General features: G+C 49.3%; 11 protein-coding genes across 11 annotated transcripts; 6 read left to right on the top strand and 5 right to left on the bottom strand.

The window, feature by feature from the left end:
• Positions 1–515: 515 nt before the first annotated feature.
• Positions 516–1,564, top strand: N7447_005935 (mitochondrial phosphate carrier protein; the record flags this gene model as incomplete). The annotated part of the gene is made up of 3 exons (XM_057230197.1): positions 516–634; positions 684–1,103; positions 1,180–1,564. 3 exons carry the CDS (start codon positions 516–518, stop codon positions 1,562–1,564), a joined length of 924 nt encoding a protein of 307 aa, XP_057085287.1.
• Positions 1,565–2,677: 1,113 nt separating this feature from the next.
• Positions 2,678–3,616, bottom strand: N7447_005934 (transcription factor domain-containing protein; the record flags this gene model as incomplete). Its single annotated transcript, XM_057230196.1, has 3 exons — positions 2,678–2,973; positions 3,059–3,295; positions 3,553–3,616. The coding sequence occupies 3 exons, from the start codon at positions 3,614–3,616 to the stop codon at positions 2,678–2,680; spliced, it is 597 nt and encodes a 198-aa protein (XP_057085286.1).
• A 554-nt stretch (positions 3,617–4,170) lies between these two features.
• On the bottom strand, positions 4,171–5,198 carry N7447_005933 (Short-chain dehydrogenase/reductase SDR; the record flags this gene model as incomplete). The annotated part of the gene is made up of 5 exons (XM_057230195.1): positions 4,171–4,370; positions 4,430–4,743; positions 4,795–4,901; positions 4,952–5,104; positions 5,157–5,198. The coding sequence occupies 5 exons, from the start codon at positions 5,196–5,198 to the stop codon at positions 4,171–4,173; spliced, it is 816 nt and encodes a 271-aa protein (XP_057085285.1).
• Positions 5,199–6,042: 844 nt separating this feature from the next.
• N7447_005932 (SDR family oxidoreductase) lies at positions 6,043–6,845 on the bottom strand (the record flags this gene model as incomplete). The annotated part of the gene is made up of 2 exons (XM_057230194.1): positions 6,043–6,214; positions 6,271–6,845. 2 exons carry the CDS (start codon positions 6,843–6,845, stop codon positions 6,043–6,045), a joined length of 747 nt encoding a protein of 248 aa, XP_057085284.1.
• Positions 6,846–7,428: 583 nt separating this feature from the next.
• On the bottom strand, positions 7,429–7,626 carry N7447_005931 (uncharacterized protein; the record flags this gene model as incomplete). Its single annotated transcript, XM_057230193.1, has 1 exon — positions 7,429–7,626. One exon carries the CDS (start codon positions 7,624–7,626, stop codon positions 7,429–7,431), a length of 198 nt encoding a protein of 65 aa, XP_057085283.1.
• Positions 7,627–7,712: 86 nt separating this feature from the next.
• On the top strand, positions 7,713–7,941 carry N7447_005930 (uncharacterized protein; the record flags this gene model as incomplete). The annotated part of the gene is made up of 2 exons (XM_057230192.1): positions 7,713–7,756; positions 7,779–7,941. 2 exons carry the CDS (start codon positions 7,713–7,715, stop codon positions 7,939–7,941), a joined length of 207 nt encoding a protein of 68 aa, XP_057085282.1.
• Positions 7,942–8,036: 95 nt separating this feature from the next.
• N7447_005929 (uncharacterized protein) lies at positions 8,037–8,407 on the top strand (the record flags this gene model as incomplete). Its single annotated transcript, XM_057230191.1, has 2 exons — positions 8,037–8,167; positions 8,347–8,407. 2 exons carry the CDS (start codon positions 8,037–8,039, stop codon positions 8,405–8,407), a joined length of 192 nt encoding a protein of 63 aa, XP_057085281.1.
• Positions 8,408–8,822: 415 nt separating this feature from the next.
• Positions 8,823–9,906, top strand: N7447_005928 (uncharacterized protein; the record flags this gene model as incomplete). Its single annotated transcript, XM_057230190.1, has 4 exons — positions 8,823–8,985; positions 9,039–9,378; positions 9,451–9,769; positions 9,820–9,906. 4 exons carry the CDS (start codon positions 8,823–8,825, stop codon positions 9,904–9,906), a joined length of 909 nt encoding a protein of 302 aa, XP_057085280.1.
• Positions 9,907–10,334: 428 nt separating this feature from the next.
• On the bottom strand, positions 10,335–10,785 carry N7447_005927 (putative C2H2 finger domain protein; the record flags this gene model as incomplete). Its single annotated transcript, XM_057230189.1, has 3 exons — positions 10,335–10,449; positions 10,510–10,689; positions 10,745–10,785. 3 exons carry the CDS (start codon positions 10,783–10,785, stop codon positions 10,335–10,337), a joined length of 336 nt encoding a protein of 111 aa, XP_057085279.1.
• Positions 10,786–11,873: 1,088 nt separating this feature from the next.
• acoA (aconitate hydratase ACO1) lies at positions 11,874–14,528 on the top strand (the record flags this gene model as incomplete). The annotated part of the gene is made up of 5 exons (XM_057230188.1): positions 11,874–11,909; positions 12,014–12,031; positions 12,152–12,223; positions 12,307–13,774; positions 13,825–14,528. The coding sequence occupies 5 exons, from the start codon at positions 11,874–11,876 to the stop codon at positions 14,526–14,528; spliced, it is 2,298 nt and encodes a 765-aa protein (XP_057085278.1).
• A 752-nt stretch (positions 14,529–15,280) lies between these two features.
• On the top strand, positions 15,281–16,388 carry N7447_005925 (uncharacterized protein; the record flags this gene model as incomplete). The annotated part of the gene is made up of 4 exons (XM_057230187.1): positions 15,281–15,364; positions 15,434–15,446; positions 15,501–15,860; positions 15,967–16,388. The coding sequence occupies 4 exons, from the start codon at positions 15,281–15,283 to the stop codon at positions 16,386–16,388; spliced, it is 879 nt and encodes a 292-aa protein (XP_057085277.1).
• Positions 16,389–16,734: the final 346 nt, after the last annotated feature.

Here is a 16,734-nt window from a genome sequence, read left to right as displayed (position 1 = left end):
CCCTAGGAACTCGTAACATCTTCCCACCTAGCATTTCTGCCTAAAATGATGCCATAAAAGGGATACAGTTGGGACCAGAGATGCCTTAGGCATCAGTGTGCACATGATAGAGCCAAACCCATGACTTACCAGGATTCGGTGTAAGATTCGGCGTTTCCGGGTTTAATTCCGCTGATACTGATCCCGTATCACTCCGAATCAAGGAACCGACCTCCTTTGGGATATATGTAAATGACCTAAAAAACTCCACTGAGATGGTGGCAATGTATATTCAACAGTGTATAGAAATTACTTGAGATTTATGTATAATGAAAGGTCAAAGAAACAAGTGAACAAAAACTGCGCAAGTGGAGTAGGGGAATCGGGATGACGGATAGTCGGGTGCCCTGTACGTGTCTTCGCGTGACGAGCGATCGGGGTAAATGAATGAATCCCTTTTATTCTTCAATCTCCAATCACCACACCCTCACCCTCACCACAATTTTTCCACTCCACTCTAAACCTCCAGCGTCGCGATGTCTGCTCCGGCCCCCATACAGAAAGGCCCGCAGGGCATCGACCTGATTGGTCGCTTTGCCTTTGCCGGTGCTGTCTGCTGCTCCATCACCCACGGTGCCTTCACTCCCGTCGATGTGTAAGTTGGCCGGCTCTTTGCTATCGCCGGGTTACTAACAATCTCTCAGCGTCAAGACGAGGATCCAGCTTGACCCTACCACCTACAACAAGGGCATGTTTAGCGCTTTCCGCCAGGTCATTAAGAACGAGGGTGCTGGTGCTCTCTTGACTGGTGCTGGTCCTACCTTCGCTGGTTACTTCGCCCAGGGTGCCTTCAAGTTCGGTGGATACGAGTTCTTCAAGGCCCAGGCGGTAAACAGCGTTGGTATCGAGAATGCCCGCCAAAATCGCATTGCCATCTACTCTGTCTCTGCCGCCGTAGCCGAGTTCTTTGCTTCAATCGCCCTTTGCCCTCTTGAGGCTACCCGTATTCGACTCGTCTCCACCCCCGGCTTCGCCAATGGTCTTATCGGTGGTTTCGGTAAGATCCTAAAGAATGAGGGTGTCGGTGCGTTCTACGGTGGTTTCGGACCTATCCTTTTCAAGCAGTACGTTGATCCCCAAAAGAAAAGCCTTATGACGTCAAAAACAAAAAGAAGAACCAAAATATTAACATATTAATAGGGTCCCCTATACCGTGACCAAGTTCGTCGCTTTCGAGAAGTTCTCTGAGCTGATCTTCGCTCGGTTCGACAAATCTAAGATGTCCGGTAGTGCTCAGACCGGTGTCAACCTTGGAGCTGGTCTCCTTGCCGGTTTCGCTGCTGCCATCGTCTCCCAGCCTGCTGACACCATGCTGTCCAAGATCAACAAGACCAAGGCTGCCGCTGGTGAGGGTACTGTTTCCCGTCTCATCAAGATCGCTGGTGAGCTCGGCTTCCGTGGTGCTTTCGCTGGTCTCCCCACTCGTCTTATCATGGTTGGTGGTATCACCGCTGGTCAGTTCGCTATCTATAGTGACATCAAGAAGGCTCTCGGTGCTACCAACGGCACTGAGATCGCTAAATAAGCGTCTCGTTGACATTCCAACATCTCGCATGGTTTAGTTGGAAGGAAAAGGTTTTTGTATAGAGACGGACATACTGATCTACGGCCTTGTTTAAATTTGAGTTGAAGACGGTCTACTTTGTTTACTGCAATTATTACCTCAAGATGTGGAGCCCTCTCATTCTCGACTTCAGTGTATAACTAATCGCATTGGGCTGACAGAAGAACCCCTACACTCTGGCGGGCGATGTCACCTTGTTTCTGCGACTGTAATATATTGTGCATTCTAGCCTCCGCAGTTTTTTTGTCCGTATAAAATTGATATCACTGGTCTTGAATTCTATTTGTTTCCGCACAACTTTAATAAAACTTGCTTGATGGACGGCGGATATTACTGCAATATAGTTCTCGAAAGCCTGACTGTGTCGTTAAGCGACAATTCTACTGATACGGTCATCTGCGATGACTGCTATCTGTTAACCCTGTACAATGAGGCGCTCTTTGAGTATGGAGATGGGCCACTCGTACGTTCCGACGGCGTGTTCCAAAGCTAAATATCAGGCCAACGTGGGTAGAAATCCGTTCGAAGACGTGACAGTGTTCAACATCTCAACATAGCTCGCCCCTCCCTGATCTAAAGACAGATCATATTGCACCCACATCGATTCAATCATCCCCTGTACGACATACATTCTCCGTTGGTTTGACATTTTCTGTGTTCTTTCCAATAGATCAAGGATTACCTCCCGTTGTGTATCCGTATGCGCTTCACACGCTACAAAGAACAGTGGGAATGGTCGCTGGCATATTTCCAACTGCTGAACGATTTCAAAAGCTTCAGCTGACCATCTTGCCACTCGTCCACCGGTAGAGGAATGTTTTAATGTACGTTCGAGATAGATCAGCGCCGCCAGTCGGTAGAGATTAGATATTTTGCTTCCATGTTCGACCTCTTCTGCAGAGTTTGCTCCAATGAGATGTGTGGTGTCTTGCTTGAGTACTATTAAGTCGTGCTCAATGGAATCCAGGGTTTCTTGCTCGGTGTATTGGATGTTCCCAGGCGGTTGACTGTCGGGCTTAATTTCCGACATTCTGGCGATCAGGTTTATCATTTCCAGCGAGCACCCGAATATGCCTAAAACCTACCACTGCTATCAGCACCAAATCCAACAGTGGGAGAAATATCGAGGCATACCTGGTCATGCGCTACAGAAGCCAAAGTGGAAGTCATGCCCGGTATCTTGAAGATTGACGCACTTTCCGCAGACTGGACCCTCCAATGTCTAGAGGTAAACTTGCCCAGTGTATCATGGTAATGCACCCAAAGTATAAGAAGGTCAGCTTCCATTAGCTTGGAGTGTCCGCCATCGCAAATCAAATGGAGCATGCTTTTAGCTCCGGACACGTATAACGGCCATTGAAAAGAGCTCTCTGAAGGTTGAAAAATCTAATTTGATAAGCAACATTTTACACAATTGAGATGGGAGAGATACCTCAAAAGCGCAGAGTAACATACCCACGGCAGCATGCTGGTAGATCTCTGTTGTCCCCGTAGCGTGCCCGCTCATGGATGTGTGTAAAGACTCCAGTGCTAAAGTCTTTAGCCGAAGGGGCTCCTCACCATGGCCATAGCGATATAATGATGCCACAGACAGCATTGCTCGTAGGACGGCCAGTGAAGCCGGTGAGTCATCAGAGAATGAAAGCTGGAACAATAGTCTCCAAAGCTTATAGCCATCGTTTCGAATTGGGGCTAATGAGCTTATTACTGTTGTCATAACTGTAGTGGAGACGGTCAGTCAGTCAGTCAGGTTCATTTTCCTGTGAAGCATGATAGTCTCATACAGAATGTCACCAGGTGGTTGCCATCACCTCGAACTGGTACTTTTGCCAAGTTTAATAGTGGGAAAATATATGTGTTTCGAAGTGGTAGTTTTCCTAGAGAAATCAATAGTCAAAGTCAGTAACACAAGTTGAGGTCTGTTTGTCCGAGGCAATCGAAGAACTAACCTACGCTCTTAGTAGGCAACAAAAAAAGCTCAACATCTGCCATCAAGGTATTGATGAAATGCATGTTTCCAGATCCATCGGACACAATATCTGAAGTATTTTGAACCGAATGTTGAATGGATCTACGGGAATCATCTGCTGGCCAGCTCAAACGTAGGCTATATCCCTGGCAGTTGCGTTCCAATTTTGCGCAATTCCGGCACCCCGGTCGCCTCAGATCACAGGAGACTTTTCGATCTGTAGAGAGGTCAGCAGTTGCTATTCATACAAACATGTTTTCTCCTACCGCGACATGTCCAACATCCCCGTTTCGATGGATTTCCAACACGATAGGGACCTCGTGACTTTGCTGGAGCCATTCCGATGCAGAGCGCAATGCAGACGGGATTTTTTTAGAGAAGAGAAATCATATGTACGGTAAGTTACGATGGAATAAATGAAAAATAAGACATCGGGAGGTTAGCGACGCTTAGTGAGATATTCGCCCGGCTGCTGCCATTGGCTGGAGATATTCAAGGGACTTAATATAAGAACATCATTGAATTATCACAATACTTTCAACGATATATATAGACTCAGGTTACGTAGCGTATCAGTCTCCTTCCACTCTGTTTAGTCTTACAGCCACTGCTTGTTCCCGAAATGGGAAATGAACGCACCGCCATCTCCATTCGCGACCGAGGCTTTATCGATAACAGAAAGGACAGCAGTGACCGACTCCTCCGGTGTCAGAGGACGCTGCAAGTGCGGTGCATACTTGGTGAACTTGGCCACAAGGGAAGCTACCTTGTCAGCATCTTCTGGTCCCGGTGCAGCAACTGCAAATAAACTTTAGTATGCACATCCATGACAATCTCCGGGCACTGGTTTGACATACTGTTGTTTCGCTCAGTCGACACATATCCAGGACTAATGGCAAGGAAGAGAATGCCCTCCTCGTTGTAAAGGGCATTGTACTTAGCAACGGCGACATTCAGGGCACCCTTGCTGATAGCGTACGGGGCGCTGGTAGCGATTTCGGCCTCATTGACCAGGTCGATATCCGCCATACCAGTGGAGATACTGATGACCTTTTTGGCCTTGCCATTCTTGATTAGGGGTAAAAAGGCATGTACTGTCTTTATGACACCTAGAAGGTTCACTTCCAGCGATTCTAGGAGGTCTTTCTCCAAAGTCTCGAAATCATCATCACTGCTTATTGTCAGTATTCTATTCCTCATTGACCGAAGGTTCGATACATACAAGTCTCCCAGGGTTTTGAATTGGGTGACGTGCGAGACGCTGGCGGCATTGTTGACTAGATAGTCCAGAGCCCCTGCAGTGATACCTTTGACCACTTCCGCAGCTTTCTGAAAGAAGTGAGTATGATATTTATGGGTTATCGGTTAAGTCTACGCACCTTCAAGGACGCCAAATCGGTATACTGAGCCTCGACCATGTGGACATTATGCAGCCCTTCTTCCTTGGCCTTTGAATCAGCCGCGGCCTTGTTCCGGACGAGGCCAATGACAGTATTATCTGGATTCTGAGCAAGATTCCGAACGAATTCGAACTATTCATGTTAGTCCATAGCCATCAAAGCAATCAAAGACGTTTTAAATTACTCCGAGACCACGACTTGCGCCAGTGATGAGATAAGAAGACATGACTGAGTTTGTATGGATGGAAGCGCGGATGATTTGAGAATGAATATTCGATTGACAATGCCTATCAAGCTGGCAGACTGTCCAGCTATATAGTGTTGACTGTAGGAAAAATACAGCCAATTTTACCACTAGATTCGGCCATCACAAAAACCACGGTTCCTATTTAGGACCTATGGGGGGCCATAGCCCATTCTGACATTGATTTCTAATGTAGTCGACTACTCCCGGGCCTCTAGTTCAGGTGCTTATTAAAGGGAGCTTACAAATTTAGAGCAAAACGATACTAAATGCCTTCTAAGCTTAGAATGCTTGCTTATCAAAAGCTCCCCAGGTCGACGTTAGAGCCCGCTGATTGGGTGAAGCCGGAGGTAGGTCAAGTATTTGCGAGCCAATAGGAGGCCTTGAACTCCCGAGTGGGGCATTACCATCTATGGGGTCCGTTTCATATCACATCATACTGGTAAGCACTACTGTATGAGAGTCAGCTGGAGTCCTTTGCCCCGGACTGCTCGGGTTGTTGAAGTCCGACTAGTGCTTTCTAATATCCTTGCTCTAATTGAAAGCCCAAGCTGATTTATCAAAATAACCAGGGTGGTGAAAACTCCCTTTGTCGTATTCTACTCAAAAAGCACCGTTAAGTTGTTAATACAGCTAAAAGTGTACACAACCCAGTCGTTCAATGAGATTCTTCCAATCTATCACCTATGTCTCTGTGTCAATGAAAGCTAAATCAGGAAAAGCAGGCATTTTGTGATGTCCAAAGGAAGAAGACAGGCCAATATCGAGAGAGGCGTCGAACTTGGAACAAACAAAAGGTCATGCAAGATGACTCTGATATTATGCATCACCAGGGGAACTGGCTTCCATCCCACACACGCAGCTGCGCACCAACTGACTCCCTCGTCCCCTCTTCAATGGTCTTCACTATCCCGTCGACGCTCTCTTCAATCGTCTGGAATGCCTTCTCGAGACCGAAGAACTGGGCACCGGTATTTCCCATGTCAGTCTGGACGAATCTGCAAGTTCATTAATATTTCTACAACACAACGACCATTCCAGTACAGACACATACCCAGGATCAGCAACGAAGCTCACAAAGTCCTCATTCTCAAAGTGAATCTTGCGCACAATCCAATGCAGTATAGCCTTGCTAGAGCCGTACGCGGCGCATGCGTACGGGCGCTGCTCCATGCCAGTGATGCTGCCTAGAGGACTGCCGACTCCTACAAATGTAGGCTTCACGCTCTTCTTGAGCAGCGGGTAGACCGCCTGGAAGAGGTAGATGGGCCCGTAGGCGTTGACCTCGACGTGCTCGCGCATCACGGGGATGGATACCTCGTGGATAGGAGAAAAGTCGTCGGAAATGCCGGCGTTGGCAATCACCACGTCGATGTGGTCAAGGCCGTGCTCTCTCTGGAGGGTCTCGACGGCAGCAGCTGGGTCGGTGGAAGACTTGGAGTCGATTTTCACTATTATCAGACGCGAAGAGTCATCCTTGGAGAGAGATTCCAGGGACTGGGATGAAGCACCGGCGGGGTCCCGGACGGCTGCGATGACGGTGGTGTTGGGGCGAGCGAGGAGTTTCTCGACTATACCACGACCAATTCCGCGGCTAGCGCCAGTAATGAGATAGATAGTGTCGCCCATGATGGTTGAATTGTTGGATTGAAATGGCAACATTGAGACGCGATAAAAGGTGGTCTAAATAGGCTACATAGCTACAGTCGACTCCAGGGCTGACAAATGTGGTTGTACTCACCTTCCAAGTAATTAACTTCTGGGGCTAAAGATATGACAAATGCAATTGTATTCTTACAAAGACGATTTGATAATCTGAAGAAGGTTACAAAGCAACAATAGCCTTTCAAGGAAAAGAGACGGGAAAAGGACAAAAAAAGGACAGGGGACGAAGAGGCGTTCCCAATTGGGTAAGATGTAAGCCCTAGTCATACCGGGTGGAGCTGGAATTAAACTGCTTTGCTCCGTATATCGACTTGATATGTCATTATTTTACACCTACAGCATTCAGGTACGTATATAAATGCAAGTAGGTTTTCAATATCTCTGGTCAGTCCGTTCAACTCCTGGTCTAATTGGAATGACCGTCCGCACCTTTTTGGAACAAGAAAAGCTGGAAAATATGTTCGCGCCATGTATGTACTAAAGCACTAGATCCATAGCATATATATAGGCTATGCCTGCATTCCTTCGGCTATCTCTACCTCCTCAGTCATATTCCTTCCCCTAAGATGGGATCACCATCCACCATGCCACCGACCATACTCGTCACTGGCTCCACCGGTAAAAGAAAACCGGTAAAGAAGGCGGCGCAACAGCCAGCCACCTCCTCGCCAAAGGTGTAAGCATCCAAGCCCTGGCTGAACGAAGTCCCGGCCCGCCGCGCTCGACCTGCGCGTTGTAGCGCCATGCTAGTTGAGGGCAATTTCGACCAATCCGAACAACTTCGGCTCGCTTGCTAGAATTTGACAGCGGTGTTCCTAAACATATCGCCCTATGTCCGAGGCGATGGGGCTGAACTGCGACAGGCAATCAACGTCGTGAGCGAGCTCACGCATCCAGCACTGTCACAACCCTCGCTTACACCAGCGTCTGGGCAGTCGACCAACGAGATGAATTCCCCGGATGGCACGATGGCATTATGTCCACCATTGTGAAGGGCTATTTCGAAAGCAAGGCTGCTATGGAGGACTGGTCCGCTCAGCTGGCTTCGTTCACTGGATAATCCTCCGTCCTTAGGTTTTCATGACAAATTACCTCCCTCCCAGTGTGAGAGCCTATTTCCCTGGACTAGGGGAATCTTGCATTCTTCGCACCACTATGGCACCCGAGAAAAGAACGATGCTCATTGACCCAGATAATATTGGGCGCTTCGCTATTGCTGCTTTGATGGAGCCGGAGCATTTCTCGAATCGTGCTATTGATATTGGGGGCGAGCCCCTGATGGCGGAGTAGGTGGCTAGGTTATATAGTATAGTGATGTTGTGTACGAAAGGTCCACTCTTCTGGCAACACCCGGGAGGGTTTTGAAAGGCAGGTGCGATCAACAACATCGTATTGGAATGCATAGGGAAATATTATATATGGAACAGCCATTTCAAAAGAATTTGATTCTCACCTTATTCTACAGTTTGCGACTGATTATCCTAAAAACAGACCTCGAGTTGCGAGGCTCCAGACGCAAGTCCTGACTCACTTCGCCATCTTGACGTCTTTTGTAGCCATGCGGAAAGAACCTTTTTTGTACAAGAATAGCATATAGCCTGAGCTTTCCAGCTTCTGTAGTGTATCGGGGAACTACGGGTAATCGCCTTCGGCTTCTAAGGTTTTCCTACGGAGAGGCCGAGTGGTCACCTAGACTTAGCCAGGCAATGCCGTAATCCTCGACTCCTGTCCAAGTTGGGCCTCGGTGGGCCCAGGGTGTGGAGGTACGTTCGGCATTCAAAGTACATCGGGATAAAGTCTATTTTGCCTCGGCCCTTCCGAGAACTCTGTAATCACCCCGCTCCCACGTGAGGCCCCGCTATGGAGATCTGGGGGGTTGCCCGAGTTTGATTCAAACTTTGTGTCAATCATTTTCAATCTAGCTCTTAAGATCGAGTTCTCATGGCCGCAGATTTCTGGGCTGGCTACATCAGTGGAGCCATTGGGATCATCATTGGCAACCCTCTCGATGTGATCAAAGTCCGGCTGCAGGCGGGACACTCACATGCCGATCCATCAACGGCACAATTGAGCCGCTTCGAAAAAGCAAGCACTCTTGTTCGAGGTCCGTGTTGCATCAATTCTGTGACACCACCAATCAATTGACCATCGTTATAGGCGCGGCTGCTCCGATCTTAGGCTATGGAGCTCTCAATGCTATTCTTTTTGTTGCTTACAACCGATCCTTAGCAGCATTGGATGGGTCCGTAACGGATCCCACCAATCCTGTGGGGGTCTCGCCTTACAAGATCTGGCTGGCTGGTGCCGCAGGCGGACTGGCTAGCTGGACCATCTCGTCGCCAACGGAGTTCATCAAGTGCCGGGCACAGCTGGATCGCCGGCCAAATGTCTCCTCGTGGGCGGTTGCCAAGGATATCTTCCGAAAGCGCGGTTGGAGGGGTCTTTACTTTGGGGGCGGGATTACTAGCGCCAGAGATTCAATTGGCTATGGATTCTAGTATGGAACTGACCACGCCACACCCGGATACCCCAGTGTATCAATTGGGGATTTAGTGCTGATCTAATGCAGTTTCTGGTCCTACGAACTTTGCAAACGATTTATGACCTCTGATGATGATGGTTCACACCAAGCCGCTATGAAGATTCTGCTTTGCGGTGGCATTGCTGGCGTTGTTACTTGGGGTTCGGTGTTTCCTTTGGATATGATCAAGACACGACTACAGGCACAGACAATTACAGATGAGAGCCAGTCTCTACTACGACCACAGCGCCAGATGCTCAATTCTTTCCAAATTGCGAAAGAGACATACCGTGTCGAGGGTATCAAGGCATTCTACCGTGGCTTTGGAGTCTGCAGTGTCAGAGCGTTCATTGTGAATGCCGTTCAGGTATGTTCTCTCCGTATTATAGCAATCGATTAAACTAACGTCTGATAAAGTGGGCGGCATATGAATGGTTGATGAAGAGCTTTAATCATTCCTGGGGCGCACAAGTGAAAACCCAAGAACCCATATCGGGCCTATAAATATGTTCAACCTGAAGAGGCCAAGCTTAGAATATAGAACTAAAACATATCAAAACAAAACATTCAAGCCAAGCTACGCAGTTACCGAAAGCCGATTTAGGTTAGATTCTATTTGGTATTGAGGGATTTCTATTGGAATTACTCGCGAGTATTGCTAGTAAGGGGGTAAATTTCGCCCAGATGCCGTTTTCGCCGGTTATCGGCGGTTTCGAGTCACCCGCAAAACGGAAAATCGGAAACACGGCGAGTATCGGCAATATAAAAAAAAATTGCTTCACGTGAGACTCCACCGATATGCATGAACAGAACATCAGAACAGGTCTCGATGTATGGAAACTTTTGTGTGTTGTATGTCGATTTGCTGAAAAGAGGATCGTGGTCGCGTAGCAAAGGCTTGATTTTTATCCCAGAAGGCGAAGGTCTTAAATTCACTCCTTCATCATGTCGGGGTTCTCTTCGCGCTTGCCGTTGTCAATCAGACCTAGTCCGATAGCACGTTCAGCAAGCAGTTGGCTGTGAGGTTCATCGCGCAGGATACGGAGTCTGAAAACGTGTAACTGGTTAGCGACGCGAAGGACGACTTGGTGTCGGGAATACACTCACCTCCGCTTGTGGTTCTTGCCCTTGGCGTGTGCCTTGAGGTTGTAGTCACTTTCAAACCATTTTGAGCACTCCGTGCAGTAGAATTTGCCTAGACCAGGCAGATCCTCTGCCTCTTTCGTATCCTTGAACTTCTGCAGATGACCTTGGGTTTTGATATCCGCGACGACTAGATCGTAGTCTCTGTGAGCAGGTTAGCAATCAGTGCCATCAGTAAAGAAAGGTAAGGTAAACATACCTAGTACGGCGCTTGTTCTTGACTTTCCTGAGAGCACCCATTGTAAGTGATAGCCGAATTACCTCGGAGCTGGAGCCGAATAATGGTATCAAAATAGATGCAGAATGAAAATTGGTTATCACCGATTTCCGGAGTGAACGGTGAGGAAAGCGGGTCAAAGAGGTCAGGGACAATAGCGAGGGTTTGAGATAAAATTTCCGCCGATTGTGGGTCGCGCGGACGATTGAAATATCTGAGCTATGATTGGCTGGCGATCAGACACGGCACCTTGGCGGTGATGCGGGATTGCCATTCGGCTCACCTCGGCACAGTCCATTTCGTCACCGTACGTGTATTTAATGACGTTTGCATTAGGTATGTTGTTCCGACCTACTTCTATACTAGTATATGCACATAAGGTCAATATCAAGTGCAAGTTATAGGTGGAGAGTGTATGGGAATATCCGTCCACCAGGTGGATTGTTCAGAAAGCACTCTACTAATAGAGCATAACATCAACACATGTTGATCATTGGCTAGATTCAATAATTATGAAATCATCAAATCCACATGCGTCAACCGGTAGCACGGGGTACAGGCCGAGTTACATGAGAACACATTGACCTTGCCAAAGCCCTTTGGTCCGAAGGAGAACTGGCAGGGGGCCTGTAATTGGAAACACCGTGATTGGTGGCCGAGTTATACCCGTCACATGCCTTGTATCGTCATTACGTTCCCGGTACATCAAGACGAACACAAAAGGCCCACGAGATGTTGAATATTAAGACTTCACATGGGAAGAGAAGATGGATAGAAAAAGAATCGGGTGTATATCCCTATTAAACCCCATCATATATTATAGTAAATCTTGAAGAATTATAGGCCATAAGCAGCGTCTATCAAATTGCCCAGCCTTCTTGCCGTCGCATGCGGCAGGCTTAGTCCAATACCAGCGTATTGTATCGCCGTGGTAACAGCGGTTACGGCTCTACTCCCGGTCCCCGTAGAATTCTCCCACTCAAAACCAAGCTTTCGTCCTCTTCTTCCTTTTTGATCTTTTCCTCTCTCATTCTACTCTCCACTCTCATACTTTGGTGAAGGTGGTTAACTAGCTCTTGGATGTGCAATCCCATCTCATAGAGCTTCCATCATGATCTCCACCCGCCTCGCGCGCGCTGGTGCGCTGGTATGTCTTTCTCCCTCGGCTCATTGTGGCCACAGAATGGCGCTCTATTCGAGTGCCAGTCTGATTCTTGATGAATAGAAAACTGACTGCTGTTTTGACTTTAGGCCTCCAAGTTCCGTCTTGTAAGCAGTGACCTCATTGCCAAGCTCCATCTACACGTGGCGTCGCACATATGCCGGCGTGCATGATAGCTCAGGCATAGCTTTAAGAGACTTGCAGTTACTGACTTTCTCAATGTATAGGCTACCGGAACTCGGGCCTTCGCTACCGCCAACCCCCTCGACAAGAAGGTCGAGATGACCAACCAGGAAACTGTGAGTGGCTGCCATTCTAGCGCCCGAGAACTGGGGTGTCGAGTACGCTTCCAAGCAATAGCGACTAATGTATTACATCTTAGGGTCACTACATCAACTACAAGAAGATGTCCGAGAACCTCGACATCGTCCGTTCTCGTCTGCAGCGCCCTCTCACTTTCTCCGAGAAGGTCTTGTACTCTCACCTTGACGACCCCCACGGACAGGACATCGAACGTGGTGTTTCTTACCTCAAGCTGCGCCCCGACCGTGTTGCTTGCCAGGATGCCACCGCCCAGATGGCTATCCTCCAGTTCATGTCCGCTGGCATGGACCGTGTCCAGACCCCCACCACTGTCCACTGTGACCACTTGATTGAGGCCCAGGTTGGAGGTGAGAAGGATCTTGCCCGTGCCAACGAGATCAACAAGGAGGTCTACGACTTCCTTGCCTCCTCCACCGCCAAGTACAACATCGGTTTCTGGAAGCCCGGTTCCGGTATCATTCACCAGATCGTTCTTGAGAACTACGCTTTCCCCGGTGGTCTGATCATCGGTACTGACTCTCACACTCCCAACGCTGGTGGTCTCGCTACCGCCGCTATCGGTGTTGGTGGTGCTGATGCCGTCGATGTTATGGCTGGTCTCCCTTGGGAGCTGAAGGCCCCTAACGTCATCGGTGTCCGTCTCACTGGTAAGATGTCCGGCTGGACCACTCCTAAGGATATCATCCTCAAGGTCGCTGGTCTCCTCACCGTCAAGGGTGGTACCGGTGCTATCATCGAGTACCACGGTCCCGGTGTTGAGTCCCTGTCCTGCACTGGTATGGCTACCATCTGTAACATGGGTGCCGAGATTGGTGCTACCACCTCCATCTTCCCCTTCAACGACCGCATGTACGACTACCTGAAGGCCACTAAGCGTCAGCACATTGGTGACTTCTCTCGCGAGTACGCCACTGAGCTCCGCGAGGATGAGGGTGCCAATTACGATCAGCTCATTGAGATCAACCTCGATGAGCTTGAGCCCCACGTCAACGGTCCCTTCACTCCCGATCTTGCCACCCCCATCTCCCAGTTCAAGGAGGCTGTCAAGGCCAACAACTGGCCCGAGGAGCTCAAGGTTGGTCTGATCGGCTCTTGCACCAACTCCTCCTACGAGGATATGTCCCGCGCTGCTTCCATCGCCCGTGACGCTCTTGACCACGGTCTCAAGGCTAAGTCTCTGTTCACCATCACCCCTGGTTCCGAGCAGATTCGCGCCACCATCGAGCGTGACGGTCAGCTCCAGACCCTCGAGGAGTACGGCGGTGTCATCCTTGCCAACGCCTGCGGACCTTGCATTGGTCAGTGGGACCGCAAGGACGTGAAGAAGGGTGAGGCCAACTCCATCATCTCTTCTTACAACCGTAACTTCACTGGCCGTAACGACGCCAACCCCGCTACCCACGCGTTCGTTGCTTCTCCCGATCTGGTTGTCGCCATGACCGTTGCCGGTACCCTCAACTTCAACCCCATCACCGACTCCCTCACGGACAAGGATGGCAACAAGTTCATGCTCAAGGCTCCCTCTGGTGACGGTCTCCCCACTCGTGGCTACGATGCTGGCCGTGACACCTACCAGGCTCCCCCGCCGATCGTTCCAGTGTCAGCGTTGCTGTCTCCCCCACCTCCGATCGTCTCCAGATCCTCGCTGGCTTCTCCGCCTGGGATGGCAAGGATGCCACCGATCTCCCCATTCTGATCAAGTGCAAGGGCAAGACCACCACTGACCACATCTCCATGGCTGGCCCTTGGTTGAAGTACCGTGGCCACTTGGACAACATCTCCAACAACATGTTGATTGGTGCCACCAACGAGGAGAACGGTGAGGCCAACAAGGTCAAGAACTACTTCACCAAGGAGTACGATGCCGTCCCCGCTACTGCCCGTGACTACAAGGCTCGTGGCGTCAAGTGGGTTGTCATTGGTGACTGGAACTACGGTGAGGGCTCTTCCCGTGAGCACGCCGCTCTCGAGCCCCGTCACCTCGGTGGTCTCGCCATCATCACCCGCTCCTTCGCTCGTATCCACGAGACCAACTTGAAGAAGCAGGGTATGCTTCCCCTGACCTTCAGCGATCCTGCCGACTACGACAAGATCAACCCCGAGGACAAGGTCGACCTCCTCTGCACTCAGCTCGAGGTTGGCAAGCCCATGACCCTCCGTGTCCACCCCAAGGACGGTGGCGCCGCCTTCGACATCTCCCTCAGCCACACTTTCAACGAGTCCCAGATGGAGTGGTTCCGCGACGGCTCTGCCCTCAACACCATGGCCCGCAAGGCTTAAACTGCCTTACTCTCTGTCATGACTCCCCAACAATAAAACCTTCAGTGTTTTGGTTATAACCGAGACACCTGTGTAAACTACGTTCTCTTGTGTGTTGAACAATTCAGATACATACCTCTGAAAACCACGGTGCGACACGGCAGCCATTGAATTGGTTGTCTATTGCCCATGCCCCTTTTCGTGAGCAGATATGAGGAGTTGCGCTCTGGGAAAAATTATGAATGAACTTGTGTTTTTGTAGGCCTGCTTTCTCGGCCTTGCGTTGATTCCCGATATCTGGGTGGGCTCAATGGATATACTCTTTTTGATTTTTACATCACTGTTTTTGTATGTTAGGAATGGCATGCATACACAATTTCTTTTTGTTTTCTATTTATTCCATCGTAGGCTGTAGATTCGCAATGTTTCAACCATATTCGGCATATTAGACAGAAATTCCGTTGACACCTCGGACACATTAAAAGCTGAGATAAGCTTACCGAGGCACACCTGAGCAATTTGTGCCCCGCGTTCATTGTATAAGATTGAGTTGGACGCCATCAGATCTTCTTCCGTTGGGTTCGGTAAATCTAGCGCTTCGATATCTTCTCAAATTCAGAGGCCATCTATCTGCATCAAGCCTAGAAACTTAGAGTGCCTTGAATGATAACTCGACCATCAGTTTACACTGATTTGCACTTCTGGATCCAGATATATGCACCAAGTTATTAAATATCTCCCTATCTTTCATCTATCCTCACCCATCTCAAAAAATGGCAACTCAGCTCGTCCAACTCCCAGAAGTGGAGCGCCTCAGCGCCTCGGTCGTGAGAATTCTAGGCGCAAATCCGGGGAAGGTGAGTGCATAGATACCATGATGTCACTAGACCATGACAAGCTGATCAATAGCACAAAATGGAACACAGTTCACACTCCAAGGTAAGCATTACACTCCAACCCAACTTAGAACACACATCATAACCACATACCCAGGCACAAACACATATTTGATTGGCCGCGGCCACCAGCGGATCTTAATAGACACAGGAGAAGGCAAACCCACATGGGCTGCAAACCTTCAATCTGTGCTCTCAGAAGAAAAAGCAACAGTGCACCAGGCTCTCCTGACACACTGGCACCCCGACCATGTCAACGGGCTGTCAGATCTGCTCAAAGTCTGTCCCCAAGCTCAGATCTTCAAACATCAGCCTGATTCCGCTCAAACGGATATCCAGGAGGGCCAAGTGTTCTCTGTTGAAGGTGCTACCTTGACAGCATTCCATACACCTGGGCATACCGTTGATCATATGGTATTTATGCTCGAGGAGGAGAATGCTATGTTCACAGGTGACAGTAAGTGTCCTTCTGTCGAGATCTATCCATATAACCCTTCCCCTCCACCAATAAAACATAATACACAATACCCCTATATAGTACCACATCTAATCCAAACCCACAGACGTCCTAGGCCACGGCACAGCTGTCTTCGAAGACCTCAAAACCTACCTCGGCAGTCTGCATCGCATGCGCGACCGCGTCTCCTCAGGCCGGGGGTACCCGGGCCACGGGGCGGTGATGGAGAACGCCGGCGCGCGGATCACCGAATACATCAAGCACCGACAGCAGCGGGAAGACGAGGTTCTCCGCGTGCTACGATTTGGCAAGCTTGATATCGCGGCAGGCGAGTCCTCGCCGGAAAGCAAGCAGACGTGGACGCCTATTGAGTTGGTCAAGCGCATTTACCGCGACGTCCCTGAGTCTTTGCATTTGCCTGCCTCGCATGGTGTGTTGCAGGTGCTGATGAAGCTTGAAGATGAGGGGCGGACGGTTCTTGATTCGGATGGGAAATGGAGTCTTGCTAGTGAGAGGTCGGCTTTGTGATGGCCATATCCCTAATTACACATACAATACCACAAAGCTACAATCCATCCATTGTAACGGCTAGTCAGCCGAAAATGGCTATCTTAGATGCTGGTTTAAGCTTCCTTTTTACCCAAACTTTAGCTTTCCAATGTAAAGGAGGATGAAAAAAAATCATTGCTCACACCCGGGATCGATCCGGGGATCTTTCGTTAAGTATCTTAAATGAAGTACGAGACGAACGCCTTACCACTGGGCCATGCGAGCTGCGCGGCAGTCACCTGATTTTTACATTTTCATCTTTCTATATCAAATTGATCTAAGCGACATCTAGAAAGACACCTAAAAAGACTTATAAATGGGCATT

The sequence above is a fragment of the Penicillium robsamsonii genome (assembly GCF_028829455.1).
Source record: "Penicillium robsamsonii strain IBT 29466 chromosome Unknown utg000003l_segment0_segment0, whole genome shotgun sequence".
NCBI classification, from domain to species: Eukaryota; Fungi; Ascomycota; class Eurotiomycetes; order Eurotiales; family Aspergillaceae; genus Penicillium; species Penicillium robsamsonii.
This window is presented reverse-complemented; position numbering and strand designations above follow the sequence as displayed.